General features: G+C 39.3%; 1 protein-coding gene across 1 annotated transcript in view; it reads left to right on the top strand.

Moving 5' to 3' along the window:
• Positions 1-25,736, top strand: part of calcrl2 (calcitonin receptor-like 2) — a 69,339-nt gene that overhangs the window by 29,933 nt on the left and 13,670 nt on the right. The window contains exons 3-10 of the mRNA XM_062052369.1: positions 1,873-1,927; positions 4,756-4,912; positions 12,556-12,663; positions 12,756-12,868; positions 24,195-24,286; positions 24,354-24,483; positions 24,551-24,704; positions 24,783-24,843. Coding sequence (XP_061908353.1) covers positions 1,873-1,927; positions 4,756-4,912; positions 12,556-12,663; positions 12,756-12,868; positions 24,195-24,286; positions 24,354-24,483; positions 24,551-24,704; positions 24,783-24,843 — 870 coding nt within the window. The remainder of the gene's footprint in view (positions 1-1,872; positions 1,928-4,755; positions 4,913-12,555; positions 12,664-12,755; positions 12,869-24,194; positions 24,287-24,353; positions 24,484-24,550; positions 24,705-24,782; positions 24,844-25,736) is intronic.

The following is a 25,736-nucleotide window of genomic DNA, read 5'->3' as shown; positions in this document are numbered from 1 at the left end:
CACGCCCCCTCCAGCTCAATGCCGACCTGAGTGAGGACGGCCTGTTCTCACGTCCGCTTTCCCACAATATAAACAGCTCGCCTGCCCAATGACGTCATACCTGTAGAATGATCGAGGGCAAGTTCTTGGTTTCTTATGTGGGTTTATTGTTAGGCAGTTTCATTAACGTCCTCCCAGCGCGGTAACAACACACAACAACAGCAGTCACGTTTAGTCTACCGTAAAGCAGTTCGTCTGCCGTAAACAGCAATGTTGTGACACTCTTAAACAGGACAATACTGCCATCTACTGGATAGCCTCCAGAACACTAAATTCAAGTATTTATTTTATTTATATGTATAATAAAAACATTTTTTTTTAAAAATAAAAAATATATATATATATATATAGCTACAATTCACTGAAAGTCAAGTATTTCATATATATATATATATATATATATATATATATATATATATATATATATATATATATATATATATATATATATATATATATATATATATATATATATATATATATATATATATATATATATGTATATATATATATATATGTATATATATATATATATATATATATATATATATATATATATATGTATATATATATATATATATATATATATATGAAATACTTGAATTGGTGAATTCTAGCTATATATATATATATATGTATATATATATATATATATATATATATATGTATGTATGTATGTATTTATATATATATATATATATATATATATATATATATATATATATATATATATATATATATATATATATAGCTAGAATTCACTGAAAGTCAAGTATTTCATATATATATATATATATACATATACATATATATATATATATATATATATATATATATATATATATATATATATATATATATATATATATATATATATATATATATATATATATGAAATACTTGAGTTGGTGAATTCTAACTATATATATATATATATATATATATATATATATATATATGAAATACTTGAGTTGGTGAATTCTAGCTATATATATATATATATATATATATATATATATATATTGACCACGGCCCCCGCCCCACCCCCGTCCACACACCCCACCCCCCACCTCCCGGTATCGGAGGTCTCAAGGTTGGCAAGTATGATATATCCATCCATCATCCATCCATCTTCTTCCGCTTATCCGAGGTCGGGTCGCGGGGGCAGCAGCCTAAGCAGAGAAGCCTAGACTTCCCTCTCTCCCCAGCCACTTCGTCCAGCTCTTCCCAGGGCGATCCCGAGGCGTTCCCAGGCCAGCCGGGAGACATAGTCTTCCCAACGTGTCCTGGGTCTTCCCCGTGGCCTCCTGCCCTCAACACCTCCCTAGGGAGGCGTTCGGGTGGCATCCTGACCAGATGCCCGACGCACGTTTATGTGTTTCTCATCTTTTTTTGTAATCAGCGATCCTGTTCTGTCTCCCTGCAATGTTTGTCTGCTCTTGAATGGGATCGTGCTGAAAACCTTAATTTCCCCTCGGGATTAATAAAGTATTTGTGATTCTGACTCTGAATTACCCTATGGTACGGATAATTCGGTAATCAAACGTCAGCTCTGTGACACAGCTCATTGATCATTATGATGTCATTTTGATTCAACTCATGGCCCCGTCTTGTATTTCTCACCATTTTTTAAACACCCACTTGCTCTCCCCTATAGGGAACTTGCTGCCCTTCTGCCCTATGGTAAACACAGCATCTGCTTCTCTGACCTGCGGCACACACAACGCTGAGGGATACATGACGCAGCATTGGCTTCCTGTCTTGCTAGATGTGGGAAAACATGTCCGCAGAGACTGCAAATGATGTGATTCTTTTCTTTTTTTGTTTTATTAGTGACATGTGGAGGACCGGAATTGTTCTTCTTCTGCTGCTGCTGCTGGGCTCACAGGTGACGACACACACAACATTGTGGAGCGCACGTGTGAGTGTATGGGAAAAGGCCATGTTAAATCCCCAAATGTTTCTCGAAGATGCTCAGACACTCGATACTTTCCAAAAACCTGGAAGATGGTGAAAGAATGTTTATAATGTACAAGCCCACGTAACGTCGTATGAATGCCTCGACGTGTGTCGGGAGAATGTTCCGCGTAGTTCGCCCCCCGGCAGACAACAAAGCCCACAATAGTTATCGGACATCTCTACTAATTAGTTATTATAGTCATCTAATTAGTTACGATGGTCATCTAATTAGTTACGATGGTCATCTAATTAGTTACTATGGTCATCTAATTAGTTACGATGGTCATCTAATGAGTTACTATGGTCAGCTAATTAGTTACCATGGTCATCTAATTAGTTACTATGGTCATCTAATTAGTTACTATGGTCATCTAATTAGTTACTATGGTCAGCTAATTAGTTACTATGGTCATCTAAATAGTTACTATGGTCATCTAATTAGTTACTATGGTCAGCTAATTAGTTACTATGGTCATCTAATTAGTTACGGTGGTCATCTAATTAGTTACTATGGTCATCTAATTAGTTACTATGGTCAGCTAATTAGTTACTATGGTCATCTAATTAGTTACGATGGTCATCTAATTAGTTACTATGGTCATCTAATTAGTTATGATGGTCAGCTAATTAGTTACTATGGTCATCTAATTAGTTACTATGGTCAGCTAATTAGTTACTATGGTCATCTAATTAGTTACTATGGTCAGCTAATTAGTTACGATGGTCATCTAATTAGTTACTATGGTCATCTAATTAGTTACTATGGTCAGCTAATTAGTTACTATGGTCATCTAAATAGTTACTATGGTCATCTAATTAGTTACTATGGTCAGCTAATTAGTTACTATGGTCATCTAATTAGTTACGATGGTCATCTAATTAGTTACTATGGTCAGCTAATTAGTTACTATGGTCATCTAATTAGTTACTATGGTCAGCTAATTAGTTACTATGGTCATCTAAATAGTTACTATGGTCATCTAATTAGTTACTATGGTCAGCTAATTAGTTACTATGGTCATCTAAATAGTTACTATGGTCATCTAATTAGTTACTATGGTCAGCTAATTAGTTACTACCGCCCCATCTGATCTGCATGCTCTGATTAGCATAGCAATATGACAGAATTCTGATGATACTATCAGGCACGCCCCTCTATTTCAGTTTTAAAAACAGTTTCTGATGGTTGACTCTATCAAAGGCTTTCGATGCGTCAATATAGCCAACTAAAACTGAGGAGTTCTTACCTTTATACATATCAATCACTTCTTTCAATGCATAGATACAAAGGTCAGTACCATGCTTAGTTTTAAAACCAAACTGATTAAAAACGCTTTAGCGCTCTAATAAAATTCTCTCTATAACTTTAGAAATGATGCTTGCAAGTGCAATAGGCCTGTAATTCTCCATGCTTCCCACCTTACCTGCCTTGTCCTTGATGACCGGCACCAGAGTGACAGCCATCATGGAGTCAGGCAGCAGCCTGTGTGACATCAGGCCTGTAAAACAGATGGAAAGCAGGACCGCTACTCTGGGGCTTGCATGTTTCAGGTGTTCTGCAGTTATATGATCAGGGCCACTGGCTTTATTATCAGCTAGCTGGGATATTGCCTGCAGCACCTCACTTACAGTGACTCCAACAGCCTCACTGTTGTGGATGCTGCCTATAACAAAGGGCTCACTTTTAACACAATTAAAAAGTGCAGAATAGTGCTGCCTCCATTTCTCAGCTATGTTATCAGCTCCAGCTACACCCTCAATTGTGCATGGCAGAGGCATACTGCCTCCATTCAATGTTTTCACCTCTTTCCAGAATCCACTGATATATATATATATATATATATATATATATATATATATATATATATATATATATATATATATATATATATATATATATATATATATATATATGTATATATATATATATATATATATATATATATATGTATATATATATATATATATATATATATGTATGAAATACTTGACTTTCAGTGAATTCTAGCTATATATATATATATATATATATATATATATATATATATATATATATATATATATATACACTACTGTTCAAAAGTTTGGGGTTACCCAAACAATTTAGTGGACTAGCCTTCATTTCTAAGAACAAGAATAGACTGTCGAGTTTCAGATGAAAGTTGTCTTTTTCTGGCCATTTTGAGCGTTTAATTGACCCCACAAATGTGATGCTCCAGAAAGTCAATCTGCTCAAAGGAAGGTCAGTTTTGTAGCTTCTGTAACGAGCTAAAGTGTTTTCAGATGTGTGAACATGATTGCACAAGGGTTTTCTAATCATCAATTAGCCTTCTGAGCCAATGAGCAAACACATTGTACCATTAGAACACTGGAGTGATAGTTGCTGGAAATGGGCCTCTATACACCTATGTAGATATTGCACCAAAAAGCAGACATTTGCAGCTAGAATAGTCATTTAGCACATTAGCAATGTATAGAGTGTATTTCTTTCAAGTTAAGACTAGTTTAAAGTTATCTTCATTGAAAAGTACAGTGCTTTTCCTTCAAAAATAAGGACATTTACATGTGACCCCAAACTTTTGAACGCTAGTGTACATTTACTACTGTGATAAATGATATTTCATTTTGCGGTGTTTTACTGTTGCTATTTAACAATTGCTTGCCACAGTCATGTGTTCCAGTGTACACAAAGGAATGATAATGAACACAAAAGATGTTTCTTTTCTAGAAGAAAACTACAACTACATTTCCGCACAGGTCACACGTTGCGATGAAGCGGACGAGTTAGCCTTGGATGAGCAGGAGAATGCGAGCGACATATCTGCAGTTCTGGGAAAGACACGTCACCACATCTTGGCCGCGCAGTTTGAATGCTACTTGAAGATAATCAACGATCCGCCGCGAGTAGATGAAGGTAACCACACTCGCCATTCTCAGTCGCTTTATTTTAGAGCTGTGTTCCTCAACCATAGGCCTGGGGGCCCATTGTTGGGGCCACTAGAGGGCCGCCATAAAAAATATCAGTTTCTCGGCTGTGGTCCTTATGGGCCCCGGCGGTACTCAGTTCTAATACACTTCTCCACCACTTACGGCAGAAATGACAATATCAAACCAACAAAAGAAGTCTGGAGCTAAAGTCATAGAGACGCTTAAGCGCAAAAAATATGACTTTAAATGCCTACTGAAATTATTTTTTTTAATTTAAACGGGAATAGCAGATCCATTCTATGTGTCATACTTGATCATTTCGCGATATTGCCATATTTTTGCTGAAAGGATTTAGTAGAGAAAATCGACGATAAAGTTCGCAACTTTTGCTCGCTGATAAAAAAAAGCCTTGCCTGTAGCGGAAGTAGCGTGACGTCACAGGAGCTAGTATTCCTCACAATTACCCGTTTTTACAATGGAGCGAGAGAGATTCGGACCGAGAAAGTGATGATTACCCCATTAATTTGAGCGAGGATGAAAGATTCGTAGATGAGGAACGTTACCGTGAAGGACTTGAGAGGCAGTGATGGACGTATCTTTTTTCGCTCTGACCGTAACTTAGGTACAAGCTGGCTCATTGGATTCCACACTCTCTCCTTTTTCTATTGTGGATCACGGATTTGTATTTTAAACCACCTGGGATACTATATCCTCTTGAAAATGAGAGTCGAGCACGCCAAATGGACATTTAAAGTGACTTTTATCTCCACGACAATACATCGGTGACACACTTAGCTACTGAGCTAACGTGATAGCATCGTTCTCAAATGAAGATAGAAACAAAATAAATAAACCCCTGACTGGAAGGATAGACAGAAGAGCAACAATACTATTAAACCATGTACATGTAACTACACGGTTAAAAATTCTCAGCGTGGTAAGGCTTAACAATGCTGTTGCTAACGACGCTAAGGCTAATTTAGCAACTTAGCAACCGGACCTCACAGAACTATGATAAAACATTAGCGCTCCACCTACGCCAGCCAGCCCTCATCTTCCCATCAACAGCCGTGCTCACCTGCGTTCCAGCGATCAACGGCGCGACGAAGGACTTCATCCGTGGGTTTGGCGGCAAACATCGGCTAGGTGTGTTGCTGTAAGTATTGTACTTAGCCGCTAAGACACCGATCGATCCCACCTACAACTTTCTTCTTTGCAGCCTCCATTGTTCATTAAACAAATTGCAAAAGATTCACCAACACAGATGTCCAGAATACTGTGGAATTTTGTCGAAGAAAACAAGAGGTTTCTGTATCGGGTTCGATGGGGTCCAACCACTTCCGTAGATTTTCTGACGTCACGCGCATAAATCATATCCAAAGGAGTTTTTCAACCGGAAGTGTGGCGGGAAATTTAAAATGTCACTTTATAAGTTAACCCGGCCGTATTGGCATGTGTTGCAATGTTAAGATTTCATCATTGATATATAAACTATCAGACTGCGTGGTCGCTAGTAGTGGCTTTCAGTAGGCCTTTAAGGGGTGAAGCTGTATTTTCATTTAGCGTTATGACACACCGCCTTAAAGAACGGAATGGAATTTTACATCTTTCTATGAACAATAAAACACTGAATATTGACAACATATGAACGCAACGCGCCACGTATTTTACAATCGAGCGAAACGCAACAAAAATGCAACAAACACAGCGAAATATGAACGCGAAAGGTAAAAAACAAAAAAAACACCTACGATCTACAACACTTAGAACCTTTAGCATATCAGTATGTGGAATGAAATGATGCAATGGATGAAGTAAAGAAGTTCAACAAAGTACTGACATGATCCACTTTAAGAGCTTGTTCAAATGATTAGTGCTTACAAAGTACAAAGAAGAAGAATTATGAGAAATACTTTCAACCTTATTGAAAATAAGATATTCTTCATCTCCTGGGGATAGGCCCCTCCCACCTCCAAAGAAATGCACCTGGGGATAGGCCCCTCCCACCTCCAAAGACATGCACCTGGGGATAGGCCCCTCCCACCTCCAAAGACATGCACCTGGGGATAGGTTGATTGGCAACACTAAATGGGCCCTAGTGTGTGAATGTTGTCTATCTGTGTTGGCCCTGTGATGAGGTGGCGACTTGTCCAGGGTGTACCCCGCCTTCCGCCCGATTGTAGCTGAGCTAGGCTCCAGCACCCCCCACCCCGTGACCCTGAATGGGCCAAGCGGTAGAAAATGGATGGTTGGATGGAAAAGAAAAGAGAAATGATTTTATTGCCATTTATTTAAGACACATATATCTTATTGCTAGTCATTATTAATCCAGTTTATTTATTTTAGCACTAAATATTTTAACCAGTCATTCATGAGTCCGTCATATGCAGTATATTTGATTAGCCTGACCTACGCCCAGGTCAGGCCCTAACCAATCTGGCGCCCTAGGCAAGATTTTAGGTGGCGCCCCCCCACATCGGCAGTGAAGTGTATATACTCACAAGAAACCGAATAGCTTTGTCTTTTACCTTTTTTTTACTTAAAAAAAGCAAATTAACATATTATATGAGAATGTTATGTTATGATTATCTTTAACCGAATCACAGCAGTGCTCAAATTAAAAAACAGCATTCCCTCTCATGTGATATTGCTTAATTAACATTAATGATGTGCACTTTAACAACTAGGCTTACAACTATACCTAATATATAAAGGGGTGGAAAAGTGACTATTACCTGCAGGGCAAACATTAGCTAACCAGAAGGCAATAACAATGTCAACAAAAAACACCTGCTTAAAAGATCTAATACAAATGTCCCTGAGGAATGTAAGGGAGTATTACCTAACGTTACATTATTATTTTCCATAACAATTAGCCCCCTCCACAATATTAACCCGACGTTAAAACAGAACTAGCTATTTATTGATTAGCAATTGCCGAATCATGTAACATTAGCTTAATGCTAAAAAGTCAGGTTACTATCACAGACAAATAATGTCATGTAGGCTAACGTTACCTAAAAAAAAAAAATTTTTTTTTTTTTTTTTTTAATTTCTTGTGCGGCCCGTTACCAATCGGTCTGCGGACCGGTACCGGGCCGCAGCCTGGTGGTTGGGGACCACTGCCTTTCGGGGTCGCGGGGGGTGCTGGAGTTTATCTTAGCTACAATCGGGCGGAAGGCGGGGTACACCCTGGACATTGCGTGTACAATTCAAAAAGTGGTGCAGGCCGCATCATTTAAAAAATGAGGATATTGCATGTATTAAATGTAAATGCTGTGCTATTACTTCAAAGTACTGTCATTGACTTGATTTATTCACATAGTCCACAAGATGGAAGCAAATTTGTAGCATTAAGTGACCAGCTGGTACTTGAGGAACTCATTTGACACGATGTCTCGCGGGCCAAATTGAAGACGCTGGCAGGCCACCTTGGCCCGCGGGCCGTAGTTTGGACACCCACGTACTGAACTATCTCATATTCTTCAAGTTGTCTGTATTTCACCTCAGATGCCCTTTGTGTTTATTGCTAATTGAATAGAATATATTGTGTCCGTCGCGGTGAAAGAGGATGTGCGTCTGAAAGAAAGGAAACTTTGCCTTTGTCTCGCAGCACTACTTGTTGCTCTTGCTTGCCTCCAGTCCGCCTTTGAAATGTTATTTTGCGCCCCGCTTCCCAACATGCCGCCGCATAACCCGCTACTCGCTGGTTTCCGTCCATTGTTGGCCCCGTTTGAGCGGCCCAGCTGATGCAGCTTATGCATACAATGCAATCTATGGTGAGTAGTTCATTTATATGACAGGGAGTTTCACATGGGAGAAGTCGGCTACCTTTTGTGATTTTGTGGCAGCAACGGGATCATTAGTTTTGTGAGGGTGAGAAACACATTTTAGGCCCACAGAGAACGCGTATAAGAAGTCATGAAGCAATTTTTTCCACAGGATGTAACGGGAATAGAATCACAGTGGATTCTCAGTTTTTATACGGCCTACTTTTCATATGATTTGGTTTTCCACAAACAAAAAACGCCTATTGTGCCGCCAAACATTGCACATAACAAACTAGTCCAGAAACTAAGAGTCACTGTGCTTTTTTCCCCTATGGAGTGTGACTGCAGAATAATCCAGCGTGGGGCCAAACAAAGTTGTGAGTGCTAACGCTTTGATTAAAAAAAATAAAATAAAATAAATGAGAAAAAACTCATAGCAAAGAATGAATGTGGCCTCTGTGTGGCTCCCTACTCCCTCGACAATCGTCACTCAACAAGAGTCCTTAATAAAGGTAAAAGCGGGGGGTGTATATTGCAGCCCGGAAGAGTTAGGGCTGCATGGGATTCTGGGTATTTGTTCTGTTGTGTTTATGTTGTGTTACGGTGCGGATGTTCTCCCGAAATGTGTTTGTCATTCTTGTTTGGTGTGGATTCACGGTGTGGCGCATATTTCTAACAATGTTAAAGTTGTTTATACGGCCACCCTCAGTGTAACCTGTATCGCTGTTGATCAAGTATGTGTTACAGTCACGTGTGTGTGCGTAAAGAAGCCGCACATATCTTGTGACTGGGCCGGCACGTTGTTAGAATGGATGAAAAGCGGACGTGACGACAGCTCGTAGAGGACGTTAAAGGCAGTGCCTTTAAGGCACGCCCCCAAGACTGTGGTCCGGGTGGACTAGGAGATATAATGACTGATGAACACCTTGGTTGGATAATGAAGGTTGCCTCAGCTCAAAGCCTGAACTAGCATCCCAGAAAAGAGGGCAGGTATCGGGCTTGGGCACATCAGATTAGATCAGTGTGTTGCAAACTGAGCAGTTTAAAGTCCTGAATGGTTGCTTTATTCATTGTTATTTTATTTTTAAATTTATTAGCCTGTGGAAAAAGTTAATGTTGATATTTACCTCAGAAGGCTGCAAATAGAATAGAGGCATTCAATTTTTATTTAAATTGTATTTGATATGCCATTGATATTTTTTTATTATTATTATTTGAAACTGGATTTTGCGTGTCACTATAAAGTTATATAAGCCTTGCTTGTTCAATATTTAATGCAAAACTTGTTTGGGTCCCAATCAAAAAGGTTAATTTGTTCAACCTTGGCCCGCGGCTTTGTTCAGTTTGACATTTTGGCCCAGTCTGTATTTGAGTTTGACACCCCTGTCTTAACGGATGAGCGCCACAATATAGAGAACAGGCCAAAAGTTTGGACACCCCTTCTCATTTCAATGCGTTTTCTTTATTTTCATGACTATTTACATTGTAGATTGTCACATCAAAACTATGACACCTGTGAAGTGAAAACCAGTTCAGGTGACTACCTCATGGAGAGAATGCCAAGAGTGTGCAAAGCAGTAATCAGAGCAAAGGGTGGCTATTTTGAAGAAAATAGAATAAAAAACATGTTTTCAGTTATTTTACCTTTTATTGTTAAGTACATAACTCCACATGTGTTCATTCATAGTTTTGATGGGACAATCTACAATGTAAATAGCCATGAAAATAAAGAATACATTGCATTGAATGAGAAGGTGTGTCCAAACTTGAACTTGTATTGTATGTCAGACCTTTTAAAAATGTACACCCCCACAAGGTCTCGGAGGTCAGCTGATCAGTTTCTTCTTGTCGTCCCAAAAACCCGTTTAAAATCCGGAAGTGCTGGTGCATTTTCTGCTGCGGCTCCAAATCTTTAGAACAATATCCCTCTTGCTATTCTTCAATGAGTTTTAAATCACGACTTAAAACATATTTTTACTCCTTGGCTTTTAAACCAGCATGAGACTTGTGTGATGTTAGTCTATTTTATTGTATGGTATGTATCAGTATTAATGCTATTGGACCTCAGTGCTGCATTTGACACTGTCCACCACTCAATACTTTTGGACAGGTTGGAAAACTGGGTGGGGATCTCAGGCACAGTTTTAAGCTGGTTCAAGTCATATCTACAAGATAGGAACTATTTTGTTTCCATTGGTGACTTTGTATCAGAACCAACCAACGTAACATGTGGAGTCCCCCAAGGTTCAATCTTGGGGCCCACTTTATTTAACATCTATATGCTCCCACTAGGACAAATCATGCAAAATAATAACATTGACCATCATTGCTATGCCGATGACACCCAAATCTATGTAGCGCTATCACCAAATGACTATCGCCCCATAGATCTTGTGTGCCAGTGCATTGAGCAAGTCAAACACTGGATGTGCCAACATTTCCTACAACTAAATGAAGATAAAACTGAGATCATTGTTTTTGGTGCTAAAAAAGAAAGGTTTAAAGTCGTCCAACACCTTCAATCACTGTCCCTGAAAACCTCAAATAAAGCCAGAAATCTTGGGGTTATTTTAGATTCTGATTTACATTTCGACAGTCACATCAAATCAGTAACAAAATCGGCCTACTATCACCTCAAAAATGTAAAAAGACTTCGAGGGCTCATGTCAGCTCAAGACTTAGAAAAACTTGTACATGCCTTTATTACCAGTAGGCTAGACTATTGTAATGGTCTCCTTGCAGGTCTTCCCAAAAAAAGTGTCAGGCAGCTACAGCTTGTTCAGAACGCTGCTGCTAGAGTTCGAACAAAGACCAAAAAATGTGAGCACATTACAGCAATTCTTAAATCCTTACATTCTGTACATCAGAGAATTGATTTCAAAATCCTCCGGCTCACATATAAATCACTACAAGTATATCACCGATATGCTCCCACTATATAAGCCCTCTAGATGGTAAATGGGTCATACTTGTATAGCGCTTTTCTACCTTTTTTTTTTTAAGGAACTCAAAGCGCTTTGACACTATTTTCCACATTCACACACACACATTCACCCATTCACACACTGATAGACCACTAAGATCTTCTGAGAGCAATCTGTTAGCGGTTCCCAGAGTAAACTCCAATCAAGGGAGAGCATCATTCAGTCACTATGCAACAAATAGCTGGAATAAACTTCCTTAAGATGTCAGACTCTCCCCAACTCTGACTACTTTTAAAACTAGACTGAAGACTTTTATGTTCACCTTAGCTTTCAGCTAAATACTTTTAACTTTTAACATCCGCACTGTTTTTATTTTTATTGTCTGCATTTTAATTTTGCTTTTATTTTCTTTCATTTTACTTTGTTGTCTGTGAAGCACTTTGAGTCTGCCTTGTGTATGAAAAGCGCTTTACAAATAAAGTTGCCTTGCCTTGCCTTGCCTATGTATTTATTTGTTCAAGTGTTTTATATTACTGACTCTCCTAGTTTGTAGAATGTACGTCTCAACTTCTGTGCAACACTTTGTGAAACTTTTATCGTTTTTTTGAAATGTGCAATATAAATAAAGTGGGTTGGATTGGATTTTTACGTGGCATCATGCATGGTGTGGCTTTTTTGCAATTTTTTCCAATATTTTACCCAAATTTTGGATTATAAGCACATCAGGGACATTCTAATTTCAAGATCGTACAACTGCAGGCTAATTTGTTTTGTTTTGTTTCTTACTTTCTCCGGTTGACCTCATAGGTATTAATATGGTCAATATATAAAATTAAGTCATGTCAATAGACACTTGACAACAAATGTGTTGCCTCTGTTTCTTTTAGTGCTTCATGTGGGTCACACAAATATCTCGTCTCTACCGCCCCCTGCAGGTAGTTACTGTAACCGCACCTGGGACGGCTGGTTGTGTTGGGGGGACTCCGCACCGGGCACCGTCATCCAGATGTGCCCGGAATACTTCCTGGACTTTGACCCAGCTGGTTAGGCCTAAACGCACAGAAATAAAACTTGGAATGGTTGCATTCACTCAGAATTTGCCTGCAATTACAAACGATAACATCTTCTCCGACAGAAAAAGTGACCAAAGTGTGCAATCCTGACGGCCGGTGGTTCCACCACCCGGAGAGCAACAGAGTGTGGTCCAACTACACCCAGTGTTCCGTCCACACCAAAGACAAACTCAAGGTAACAATAACGCATGCATTCAATCTAGGCTTGTACGCTATACCGGTACCAGTGTAGTACTGCAATACTAATGAATCATATTCAGTACTATACTGACTCTAAAAAGTACCGGTCCCATCCCCCTTTTTTTTTAAATGGACATGACGGCGCATCGTCGTCACGTGGTGACATTGCTGGTTTTACGAGCAGAGGAGCATGTTGGGCAGCGCGCACACACAGAGTACTTACAAGCAGACACAGTGTGTAGACAGAAAAGGGAGAATGGACGCATTTTGGCGTAAAAAGTAAAGATAAAGGTGAAGTTATAACACTGAAACACCCTCGGGAAGAGCTGCTTTAAGACATGGCTAGCTAGCTAGCAGCTAACATCCATCCACAGTGTTTTAGCTACTTCCAAAGTCACTAATCCTCGCCTCCATGGCGACAAATAAATGAAGTTTCTTACAAGTATCATTATCACTGCAGGACGAGGAATAGATAAACATGCTTCACTACACACCGTAACTCACCGGCGTCACAATGTAAACAAACACCATGGGTGGATCTACACCTGACATCCACTGTAATGATACCAAGTACAAGAGCGTATCGAGTCGATATAACTATGATTAGATCGATATTTTTTAGCATCACAAAAAAAAACAATTTTTTAAATTTATATTCACGAGTGTCTCAAAGGGCTGCACAAGCCTCAACGACATATATGAGGACTTAAATTATGACCATTGTATGATCCTGTAACTACTTGTTATCGGATCCATACCTAAATGTGTGGTATCATCCAAACAAGTAAGTTAAGTATTGTTGCGTTGACCAGCTCTTCCTCCCAGGGATTTTAAGCTGCTGGTCACTCCCAAGTTCTTTTTATGGCACATAAGCTGAAGTTTAAATTGATCACTAGGCAGTAGTTGGTATTTTGTGGTTTATTCTCAAAGCTTTGACAACAAACGTGAGACCCATCCAGCACATAAGCGTTCCCTCGCCCAGCCAAGATCGATCTTCCCCCAAACCCCCGGAAGTGCTGTGTTCTTCCCTCTGTCCCTCGCTCCCACCCTCGTTGTTTTGACTACTCCCTGAGTTATCTCTACTCCCTGCATTCCAATGCTAGAAGGCCGACACATTACTTTGCAGACTAGAAAGAAGGAAGAATACTAGCTATTTTGTAATATGACTATGGAAGTAAAGAAGTAACACTTAAATATGGATACATGTAAAAAAATCTCCTTCCGTCAGTATCCAAACAACAGAAGAATGAGGGATTATTACATTTGAACAGAAGTGTAGATAGAACATGTTAGAACAGAAAATAAGCGGATGTTAACAGTAAATGAACAAGTAGATTAATAATCCATTTTTGCAGTTTGTCCCTCATAATGTGTACAAAATAATAGGTGTATAAATGACACAATATGTTACTGCATAGACTAATTAGGAGTCTTTGTTTGTTTACTTACTACTAAAAGACAAGTTGTCTAGTATGTTCAACATTGTATTTAAGGACTAAATTGCAATAATAAACATATGTTTCATGTACACTAAGATTTTTTGGTACAATAAAGCCAATAATGACATTTTTTTGTGATCCCCTTTTTTTAGAAAAGTATCAAAATACATTTAGGTACCCGTACCGGTACCAAAATATTGGTATCGGGACAACCCTAATTCAATCAAAATAATTGTAATATTTTGTTTACACATGATTGCTTAACAAACAATTTTTGTTATCAAATAAATGTATCCTTGATGCTGGAATTCAGGCAGTTTAAACATGCTTTTAGTAAACCCTACTGGGTGTGTGTCTGTTGCCAGGACTGGCCCTAACCAATCTGGCGCCCTAGGCAAGATTTTAGGTGGCGCCCCCCCACATCGGCAGTGAAGTGTATATACTCACAAGAAACCGAATAGCTTTGTCTTTGACCTTTTTTTTTAACTTAAAGAAAGCAAATTAACATATTATATGAGAATGTTATGTTATGATTATCTTGAACCGAATCACAGCAGTGCTCAAATTAAAAAACAGCATTCCCTCTCATGTGATATTGCTTAATTAACATTAATGATGTGCACTTTAACAACTAGGCTTACAACTATACCTAATATATAAAGCGGTGGAAAAGTGACTATTACCTGCAGGGCAAACATTAGCTAACCAGAAGGCAATAACAATGTCAACAAAAAACACCTGCTTAAAAGATCTAATACAAATGTCCCTGAGGAATGTAAGGTGGGAGTACTGTAATTACCTAACGTTACATTATTATTTTCCATAACAATTTAGCCCCCTCCACAATATTAACCCAACGTTAAAACAGAACCAGCTATTTATTGATTAGCAATTGCCGAATCATGTAACATTAGCTTAATGCTAAAAAGCCAGGTTACTATCACATTCTGTAACAGACAAATAATTTAATGTAGGCTAACGTTACCTACCTGCTACCTCTGTCTTTTTCTCGTTTCTCCTCTTCTTTTCTCTTTTTTCTTCCCTGGGCACCTGACAGTTTTGGCCGTTTTGACATCTTGTGTTGATTTTTTGATGCGGTGACGTCCAAAAAGAGTCATGATACGGGAAGGGAGGGGGCGCACCGTGCGGGGGGAAAGGGGGGGCGTAATGTTGTAACAAATAATATTTCTATTAAATAGGCTTTACTTTGCATTTTAATTAACGTGGGATTATTTTTTGTGTTTAGAAATAATAGTACCAACTTTTTTTTTTTTTCTTTTTTTTTTTTCTCCAACATTTGTGGCACTGGCGTGGCGCCCCCTGATGGACGGCGCCCTTAGCATTTGCCTATACGGCCTATGCCACGGACCGGCCCTGCCTGTAGCTTTAATGCTAATTCATTGTGTTTGCCTGTGGCGTCAAGAAGCGCTATTGACACATGCACTGTAACGCTGCACTTGTCCAATGCTAACATTACGCCCACTTTGTAACCGCAACATCATGCTAGGTTGCTTTATTCCAGTGGTTCGCAATAATTCTCTGATTTGAAACTGAAATATTATTAAAAACCTGATCCTGTTTTTGAAGGAAGACACTAATACTGAAAGTCCCCCTGCCTCTCACACCCTCTAAATTGAAATGTCATTGAGAACCTGATTGGATTTATTTATGTATTTATTTATATATTTTGACATATTTTTATTTAATTATGGGTATTGACACTGATGCTGAAAGTCCCCTCAAATCCCTCTGAATTTAAATACTACTAAACACCTGATCGTATTTATTTATTTATGAATGAAGACACTGCCTCTGACAACCCCTAAATTAAAATACTGTTAAATACTTCATTATATTTATTGATTTTTATATTAATGTGTTTATTTATCAAATAATGCATTAATAATAACTTAGTCATTTAAAAAGACACTAATATTAAAAGTCCCCCATTCATCTCGTCTCCCTCTAAATTGAAATACAGGGTTTCCCACACATTCATGTGTGTATTACGAAAGAATTACGTCTGCCACAAATAAAAAATAAAATAAAATTAAAATGAATTTTTTATTTTTTTTTATTTTTTATTTTTTTGTCCTGTCCAGCTTCTCAGGCAAATCATATAGTTGATGTAGATGCCCATATCGGCTGTTCACATTTACTTTACAAAAGAGAAGTGTAGGATACGTCTCTTGTTGCCTTGTTTGTATTGGACTTTATTAAATGTATTTCTATTAGAAACACAACATGTGTATATAACAAAGGGTGCAAAGTCTGCAGGCAGTAGGAAACACATGGTTAAGTGTAGGGAGTAAAACTGATGGCTGTCTAAAGTTCAAGATTTTTGGAGCTCTTTGTTCAGTGGATCAGATGTTTGATGAAGCTCTGTGTCTATCTACCACCACTACTGTTTTCTGTTTATTTGTTACTGACTGTGGCAGGACACCTGTTTCACTTTATGTTGCTGGTAAATAATATGGTTGTAGTAGTAGGCTAAAGTTAAATTATTTAATATGCACTAAATAAAGGGGCAGAGCTTTGAGACATTTTAGCTTTTATATTTTATAAGATATATTTTTTTTAAGAACCACAATTAATAAATATATTTCAGTGAATAACTTATTGTTCAAATCTGTATATAAATATGTACATAAAGTGTTGTAATTATATTGTAAAATGGATGGATGGATGGATGTTTAAAACAAAACTGTTATTATTAATTAGTAAGTATACATTTTTTTAGCCTTTTTAGAGAAAATCAAATCATTGTAGTAAATTATGCAAATTACTCGATGATGTCATGGTGACCACGCCCATATCATAGCCACGCCCATAGCCACGCCCCCACCGCCACAGGTATCTTGGCAGTTTATGGGAAACACTGAAATACTACTAAAAACCTGATCATATTTATTTATTTAGACTTTGACAAACTTTATTGATCCACAAGGGAAATTGTTCCACACCGTAGCTCAGTTACAAAGGATGGAAAGGGTAAGGATGGAAAGGATAATGCACACAAGGGCACAAAAAGAGGGCGAAAACAAAAGGTATAAAGTAGACTAAAAATGTACCATTGTAGCAATATAAAATATAACATATGTAATATTTACATATTATATTTACTGATATATTATATTATTATAATATATTATATTTTTATATAATATATACAATATGTGGTTAGAGTGTCCGCCCTCAGATGGGTAGGTTGTGAGTAGAGATGTCCGATAATATCGGCCTGCCGATATTATCGGCCGATATATGCGTTAAAATGTAATATCGGAAATTATCGGTATCGGTTTTTTTGTCATCGGTATCGGGTTTTTTTATTATTATTTTTATTTTTTTTATTAAATCAACATAAAAAACACAAGATACACTTACAATTAGTGCACCAACCCAAAAAACCTCCCTCCCCCATTTACACTCATTCACACAAAAGGGTTGTTTCTTTCTGTTATTAATATTCTGCTTCCTACATTATATATCAATATATATCAATACAGTCTGCAAGGGATACAGTCCGTAAGCACACATGATTGCTGGTCCACTAATAGTACTAACATTTAACAGTTAATTTTACTAATTTTCATTCATTACTAGTTTCTATGTAACTGTTTTTATATTGTTGTACTTTCTTTTTTATTCAAGAAAATGTTTTTAATTTATTTATCATATTTTACTAATTTTTTTAAAAAGTACCTTATCTTCACCATACCTGGTTGTCCAAATTAGGCATAAAAATGTGTTAATATCCACGACTGCATATATCGGTTGATATCGGTATCGGTTGATATCGGTATCGGTAATTAAAGAGTTGGACAATATCGGAATATCGGATATCGGCAAAAAGCCATTATCAGACATCCCTAGTTGTGAGTTCAAACCCCGGCCGAGTCATACCAAAGACTATAAAAATGGGAGCCATTACCTCCCTGCTTGGTTCTCAGCATCAAGGGTTGGAATTGGGGGTTAAATCACCAAAATGATTCCCGAGCGCGGCCACCGCTGCTGCTCACTGCTCCCCTCATCCCCCAGTGGGTGGAACAAGGGGATGGGTCAAATGCAGCGGGTAATTTCAGCATACCTAGAGTGTGTGTGTGACTATCAGTGGTACTTTAAAAGAAACAAATATATATATAACAACTCCCAATGACCATGTACAATATTACAGTATATGTAACAGCTGCAGCATAGAATAGAGAATAGATCCTGCAGAAAATAGACATTCTAAACAAAGACAAGTAGCTAACATAGAAGCGGTGAGGTAATAGACAGATGTCATCTATTGCTGTATGGCGAGTGATTATACAGCTGGATGGAGTGCGGAATGAAGGAGTTCTTGAATCCAACACTGTGGGAACCAAGCTGAAGGAGCCCGTTGGAGTATGAACTCCGCTGTCTCTCAAAAGTCTGGTGGAGTGGGTGGGCAGGATTGTCCGTGATGGCCAGCAGTTTGTCCAGTGTCCTCCCGTCCCTCACTCACACAAACCTCCAACTGCGAGCCAATAGTTTGGCCGGCTTTCCGGATCACTTTGTCGATCCGGTTTGAGTCCCTTTTGCTGGTGCTGCTCCCCCAACAAACCACTGCAAAGTACAGGGCACTGGCCACAACACACTGATAAAAGATCTCCAACAGCTTGCTGCGCACATTAAAAGCCTACTGAAATGATTTTTTTTTTATTTAAACGGGAATAGCAGATCCATTCTATGTGTCATACTTGATCATTTTGCGATATTTTTGCTGAAACGATTTAGTAGAGAACAACGTCGATAAAGTTCGCAACTTTTGGTCTCTGATAAAAAAAAACCTTGCCCCTACCGGAAGTAGCGTGACGTTGTCAGTTGTTCACTCCCTCATATTTTCCTATTGTTTTCAACGCAGCTAGAGCGATTCGGACCATTACCCCATTAATTTGAGCGAGGATGAAAGATTCGTGGATGAGGAATGTGAGAGTGACGGACTAGAATGCAGTGAAATACATATTTATTTTTGCTCTGACCGTAATTTAGGTACAAGCTGACTCATTGGATTCCACACTCTCTCCTTTTTCTATTGTGGATCACGGATTTGTATTTTAAACCACCTGGGATACTATATCCTCTTGAAAATGAGAGTCGAGAACGCGAAATGGACATTCAGTGCCTTTTATCTCCACGACAATACATCGGCGAAACCCTTTAGCTACGAGCTAACGTGATAGCATCGTGCTTTAACTGCATATAGAAACAAAAAAAATAAACCCCTGACTGGAAGGATGGATAGAAAATCAACAATACTATTAAACCGTGGACATGTAAATACACGGTTAATGCTTTCCAGGCTGGCGAAGGTTAACAATGCTGTGCTAACGACGCCATTGAAGCTAACTTAGCAACCGGACCGCACAGAGCTATGCTAAAAACATTAGCTCTCCACCTACGCCAGCCAGCCTTCATCTGCTCATCAACACCCGTGCTCATCTGCGTTCCAGCGATCAACGGAAGGACGAAGGACTTCACCCGATGCGTTTGGCGGCCCGGAGACGTAGGAAGTCAAGGTGAGGTCGCGGCTAGCGCGTCTGCTCTCCAACAAAGTCCTCCTGGTTGTGTTGCTGTAGTCCGCTGCTAATACACCGATCCCACCTACAACTTTCTTCTTTGCAGCCTTCATTGTTCATTAAACAAATTGCAAAAGATGTCCAGAATACTGTGGAATTATGAAATGAAAACAGAGCTTTTTGTATAGGATTCTACGGGGTACCATAACTTCTGTTAAACTGACTACGTCACGCGCATACGTCATCATACCGCGACGTTTCAGCCGGATATTTCCCGGGAAACTTAAAATGTCACTTTATAAGTTAACCCGGCCGTATTGGCATGTGTTGCAATGTTAAGATTTCATCATTGATATATAAACTATCAGACTGCGTGGTCGCTAGTAGTGGCTTTCAGTAGGCCTTTAAAGCAGTGTTTTTCAACCTTTTTTGAGCCAAGGCATATTTTTTGAGTTGAAAAAATGCGAAGGCACACCACCAGCAGAAATCATTGATAAATGAAACTCAGTAAAAAGTCGTTGTCGCGATTATTGGATATGACTTTAAAGCATAACAAGCATGCATCACTATAGCTCTTGTCTCAAAGTAGGTGTACTGTCACCACCTGTCACATCACACCCTGACTTATTTGGACTTTTTTGCTGTTTTCCTGTGTGTAGTGTTTTACTTCTTGTCTTGCGCTCCTATTTTGGTGGCTTTTTCTCTCTTTTTTGGTATTTTCCTGTAGCAGTTTCATGTCTTTCTTTGAGCGATATTTCCCGCATCTACTTTGTTTTAGCAATCAAGAATAATTTCAGTTGTTTTTATCCTTCTTTGTGGGGACATTGTTGATTGTCATGTCATGTTCGGATGTACTTTGTGGACGCCGTCTTTGCTCCACAGTAAGTCTTTGCTGTCGTCCAGCATTCTGTTTTTGTTTACTTTGTAGCCAGTTCAGTTTTAGTTTCATCCTGCATAGCCTTCCCTAAGCTTCAATGCCTTTTCTTAGGGGCACTCACCTTTTGTTTATTTTTGGTTAAAGCATTAGACACCTTTTTACCTGCGCTCTGCCTCCCGCTGTTTCCCACATCTACAAAGCAATTAGCTACCTGCTGCCACCTACTGATATGGAAGAGTATTACACGGTTACTCTGCCCAGCTCTAGACAGCACCGACACTCAACAACAACACATCATTTGCAGACTGTAATTACTGCTTTGCAAAAAATATTTTAATAAATAGGTGAAATTAGATAATCTTCCACGGCACACCAGAGTAGTGTGGCGCGGCACAGTGGTTGAAAAACACTGCATTAAAGGACCTAAGCTTCCTCAGGAAAAAGACACTAATACTGAGAGTCCCCGTGCCTCTCACGCCGCTATAAATTAAAATACTGTAAATACCTGTTCATATTAACGTATTAATTTATAAATAACTAATATTGAAAGTCCTCTAGCTCCACCCCTAAATTGAAATACAATTAGGAAACCTATCATATTTATTAATTCATTAATGTATCTATTTATTTATTTATCTATCAAATATGGTAAATTAATAATAATAACTCATTACGCTATTAGAGGGTGACTTTAAAAGAGAAACATCTTCTCAACAAATGAGGAAAATATCGCTCATAAACTGACAGCTGGCACACGTTATATAACCGTACTGTTGGACCATCATCAGAAAGTACACTTTGCACAGTAGGGAACCTTTAAAAGCTACGGTACGCAGCACTAGCGGTAGATGAGGGGGTCTGATATTAACAGGTTGCACATTTCTTTGGCAGCTCTGCACAGAAAATTGCGGCCAAAGTTCAGGCCGGTCCATCACAGGCAGTTTGGACTGGTTTTAGAACTGGATACTGAGTCATGTGACGTGGTTACCCTAACTTAGAGGCCTATCCTTGCATGTGTTTGAATGCAAGTGTGTGGATTATCCCCATTGACATTAAAGCGGTCATCACAGGAGGTCCCCGACCTTTTTTTGCACCAGGGACCGGTTTAATGTCGGCCTTATTTTCACAGACTGGCCTTCCACGTGTGGCAGATAAATATAGCAAATAAGTGCATGAAAGTGAATACATTAAAAAAACTCACCATAACATCGCTACACACCGTAGCTCACCGGCGTCACAATGTAAACAAACGCCATGGGTGGATCTACACCTGACATCCACTGTAATGATACCAAGTACAGGAGCGTACCTAGTCCATACTTGCCAACCCTCCCGTTTTTAGCGGGAGTATTCAGCGCCTCTCCCGATAACCTCCCGGCAGAAATTTTCTCCCGACAAACTCCCGGTATTCAGCCGGAGCTCAATGCGGACCTGAGTGGGGACGGCCTGTTCTCACGTCCGCTTTCCCACAATATAAACAGCGTGCCTGCCCAATGACGTCATAACTGTAGAATGATTGAGGGCGAGTTCTTGGTTTCTTATGTGGGTTTATTGTTAGGCAGTTTCATTAATGTCCTCCCAGCGCTGCAACAACACACAACAACAGCAGTCGCGTTTAGTCTACCGTAAAGCAGTTCGTCTGCCGTAAACAGCAATGTTGTGACACTCTTAAACAGGACAATACTGCCATCTACTGGATAGCCTCCAGAACACTGAAATTCAAGTATTTATTTTATTTATATGTATAATAAAATAGATATATATATAGCTAGAATTCACTGAAAGTCAAGTATTTCATACATATATATATGTATATATATATATATATATGTATATATATATATATATACATATATATATGAAATACTTGAGTTGGTGAATTCTAGCTTAAATATATTCCCCTCTTAACCACGCCCCCAACCACGCCCCCCGCCCCCCACCTCCCGATATCGGAGGTCTCAAGGTTGGCAAGTATGACCTAGTCGATACTACTATGATTACATTTATATTTTTCAGCATCACAAAATCTTTTTTCCTTTAAAAAAACAAATCATGTTATGTTTATAAAGGCAGTAAATATGTCCCTGGACACATGAGGACTTTGAATATGACCAACTACTTGGTATCGGATCCATACCTAAATGTGTGGTATCATCCAAAACTAATGCAAAGTATCAAAGAAGAGAAGAATAAGTGATTATTACATTTTAACAGAAGTGTAGATAGAACATGTTAAAACAGAAAATAAGCAGATAATAACAGTTATAAAATAAGTGTATTAATAATATTTTTTTTTACAGTTTGTCACTTTTATGGTACTCAAAGCACTTTGACACTATTTCCACATTCACCCATTCACACACACATTCACACACTAATGGTGGGAGCTGCCATGCAAGGTGCTAACCACCACTCATCAGGAGCAAGGGTGAAGTGTCTTGCTCAAGGACACAACGGACGTGACTAGGATGGTAGAAGGTGGGGATCGAACCAGGAACCCTCAGGTTGCTAGCACGGCCACTCTCCCAACCGCGCCACGCCGTCCCCAATAATAAAATGGGGTACTAATTAGGACTCTTTGTTTGTTTTGGTACCGGTACCGGTATATTGGTATTGGGACAACCCTAGTTGAAACTATACGCTACTTTGTATTCGAAAGGGCAACAGCGAAGGATCATGTGCATGTACGAGCCAGTCTGCCCCACAACACCAGTCAGAAAGCAGCTGAAAGACGGTCTGTAAAACATCATCCATGCAAAATTGTGAGCAAAGAACCACCAATACATGTTATGTTGAACACATACCAATGATTGAGCACATGAAGACGTCCAGTTAACCATTGAGTATAACACACAATGGTGAGCTGATGGTCGGCTCCCACTTGAGGTCCTGGCTGATGGTGGTGCCCAAGAAACGGATGGAGTCCACAATGGAGACGGGGGTGGGAGAGTCAATCAGGGTGAGGGGGATGGTGGGGCTCTGACTTTCCTCAAGTCCAAGATCATCTCCACTGTTTTCTGGGCGTTCAGCTCCAGGTTGTTGAGGCTGCACCAGGACGCCAGCCGGTCCACCTCTCTCCTGTAGGCGGATTCGTCGCCGTCCGAGATGAGCCCGATGAGAGTAGTGTCGTCCGCAAACTTGAGCAGCTTTACCGACCGGTGACTGGAGGTGCAGCAGTTTGTGTACAGGGAGAAGAGCCAGGGGGAAAGTACACAGCCCTGAGGAGTACCAGTGTTCGTGGTTCGACTGTCCGTTCTTCTTCAAATGTTCTCACACAGTGCTGATCTTACAGTTTTCGATGTGGTAAAGAACATACACTTTGTGTTCTCTGCATTTAAAACCAGTTGAAGATAGCAAAGTTGATCTTGTACTCTGTCAAATGCATGTTGTATATTTAGTGTAGACCAAAATAATGGAAATCTCTCAGGGGGGTGACTATTTAACACTGACTTCCTGTTTGTGCAGTTTGCCATCAGTCTCTACTACCTCGCCATGGTGGGTCACGGCCTCTCCATCGTCTCCCTCATCGTCTGCCTCGTCATCTTCTCCTACTTCAAGTGAGTCGCCAGTTTGACGCCGACTGCTTTGGCGTGAATCTGGTTTTGTTTTTGTTTTTTCCCCCAGAAGTCTTAGCTGCCAGAGAATCTCCCTGCACAAGAACACCTTCCTCTCCTTCATTCTGAACTCCGTGGTCACCATCATGTGGCTCTCGCTCACGGTGGCCAACAACCAGACCATCAACGCCAGAAATCCCGTGCGTCGTGAAACGCCACAGCAGCCAAGCTATTTCCCGCAGATTGACAAATGTTTCCGTCCGTCAGGTGAGCTGTAAAGTGCTGGCTGTGTTGACTCAGTACACGTCCACCTCCAGCTACTTCTGGATGCTGTGCGAGGGCATCTACCTTCACACTCTCATCATCGTGGCGGTCTTTGTTGGGGAGCAGCAGCTCTTCTGGTACTACGTCCTGGGGTGGGGTGAGTGCTTCTTCCCGTCCCGTTTCGCCGTCCCAAAACCACGTCGTGCTCACGCCGTGCGTGTCCTTCCATCCTCAGGCTTCCCCATCGTTCCTGCCATCACGTATGCTGTGGCTCGTGGCCTCTTCTTCAATGACAAGTAAGATCTAAGGTGGCTTGGATTTGGGGCACAGTTGTTGACATTAGGTTAAGATTGCCTTTCTTAAATGATCAAAATAGAGCGCAATCCATTCATCAATAGAATGTGTCTATTTATAGGCCTTAATGACAAGTGTCTCAACCACCTGCTGTCAGGTTTAAGCACCGAACTATTACACAGAACAAGAAGCAAGGAATCAGGCAGAGACAGAGTTCAATTTTGCTCATGAGGAGAACGCATGGAGCTGCGCACTCAGTTACAGTCTCACCCTACGCTCTGAGGAACAGCCCACGCACTCCTCTTTTTATTCAGTTTAGGAGTTCCTAGTTACATCGCTGAGGTTGTTTCTAAAGGGAGGGGTCACACATTATGCAGATATGTTTGGCCCCAGAGGGCCGTTTCTAACAGTGAATATTATTATTACACCATTTTTTAATCCATTTTATCTGTAGATTTTTTTGAAAGTAAAATGTAAAAAAAAAATATGGTAAGTTGCACCTCCAAATGTAGTGTATATTACTGTAAATGCAAAAACAGTACTGCTGTTTTTATGGTAAAAAAAAAAAAAAAGGCAGCTCAGTTGCCGGAATTTTACTGTAAAATGTACACTAGTTTTTTTTACTGTAAATAAAAAAAATCTATTTTACAGTAAAATTTTGGCTCCTGAGCTGCCAGTCGTTTTTTTTGTTTTCTACCGCAAATCAACAAGTGCACATTTTTTGTGTGTATTAATGTAAATGCCAAAACGGCACCACAGTTTATTACAGTAAAAAAAAAGTACTGTTTTTTTCATTTGAGAAAAGTGCTGTAAAAACCACAGTAAATTTCAAAATGTGACCATGAAATCTATTGCTACTTTTACATTGCACAATTTGATGGATAACTTGCTTTGA

This window comes from Entelurus aequoreus, linkage group LG07 (genome assembly GCF_033978785.1).
Source record: "Entelurus aequoreus isolate RoL-2023_Sb linkage group LG07, RoL_Eaeq_v1.1, whole genome shotgun sequence".
NCBI classification, from domain to species: Eukaryota; Metazoa; Chordata; class Actinopteri; order Syngnathiformes; family Syngnathidae; genus Entelurus; species Entelurus aequoreus.
Note: the sequence above shows the minus strand (reverse complement) of the source record. Positions and strands in the feature narration are given on the sequence as shown.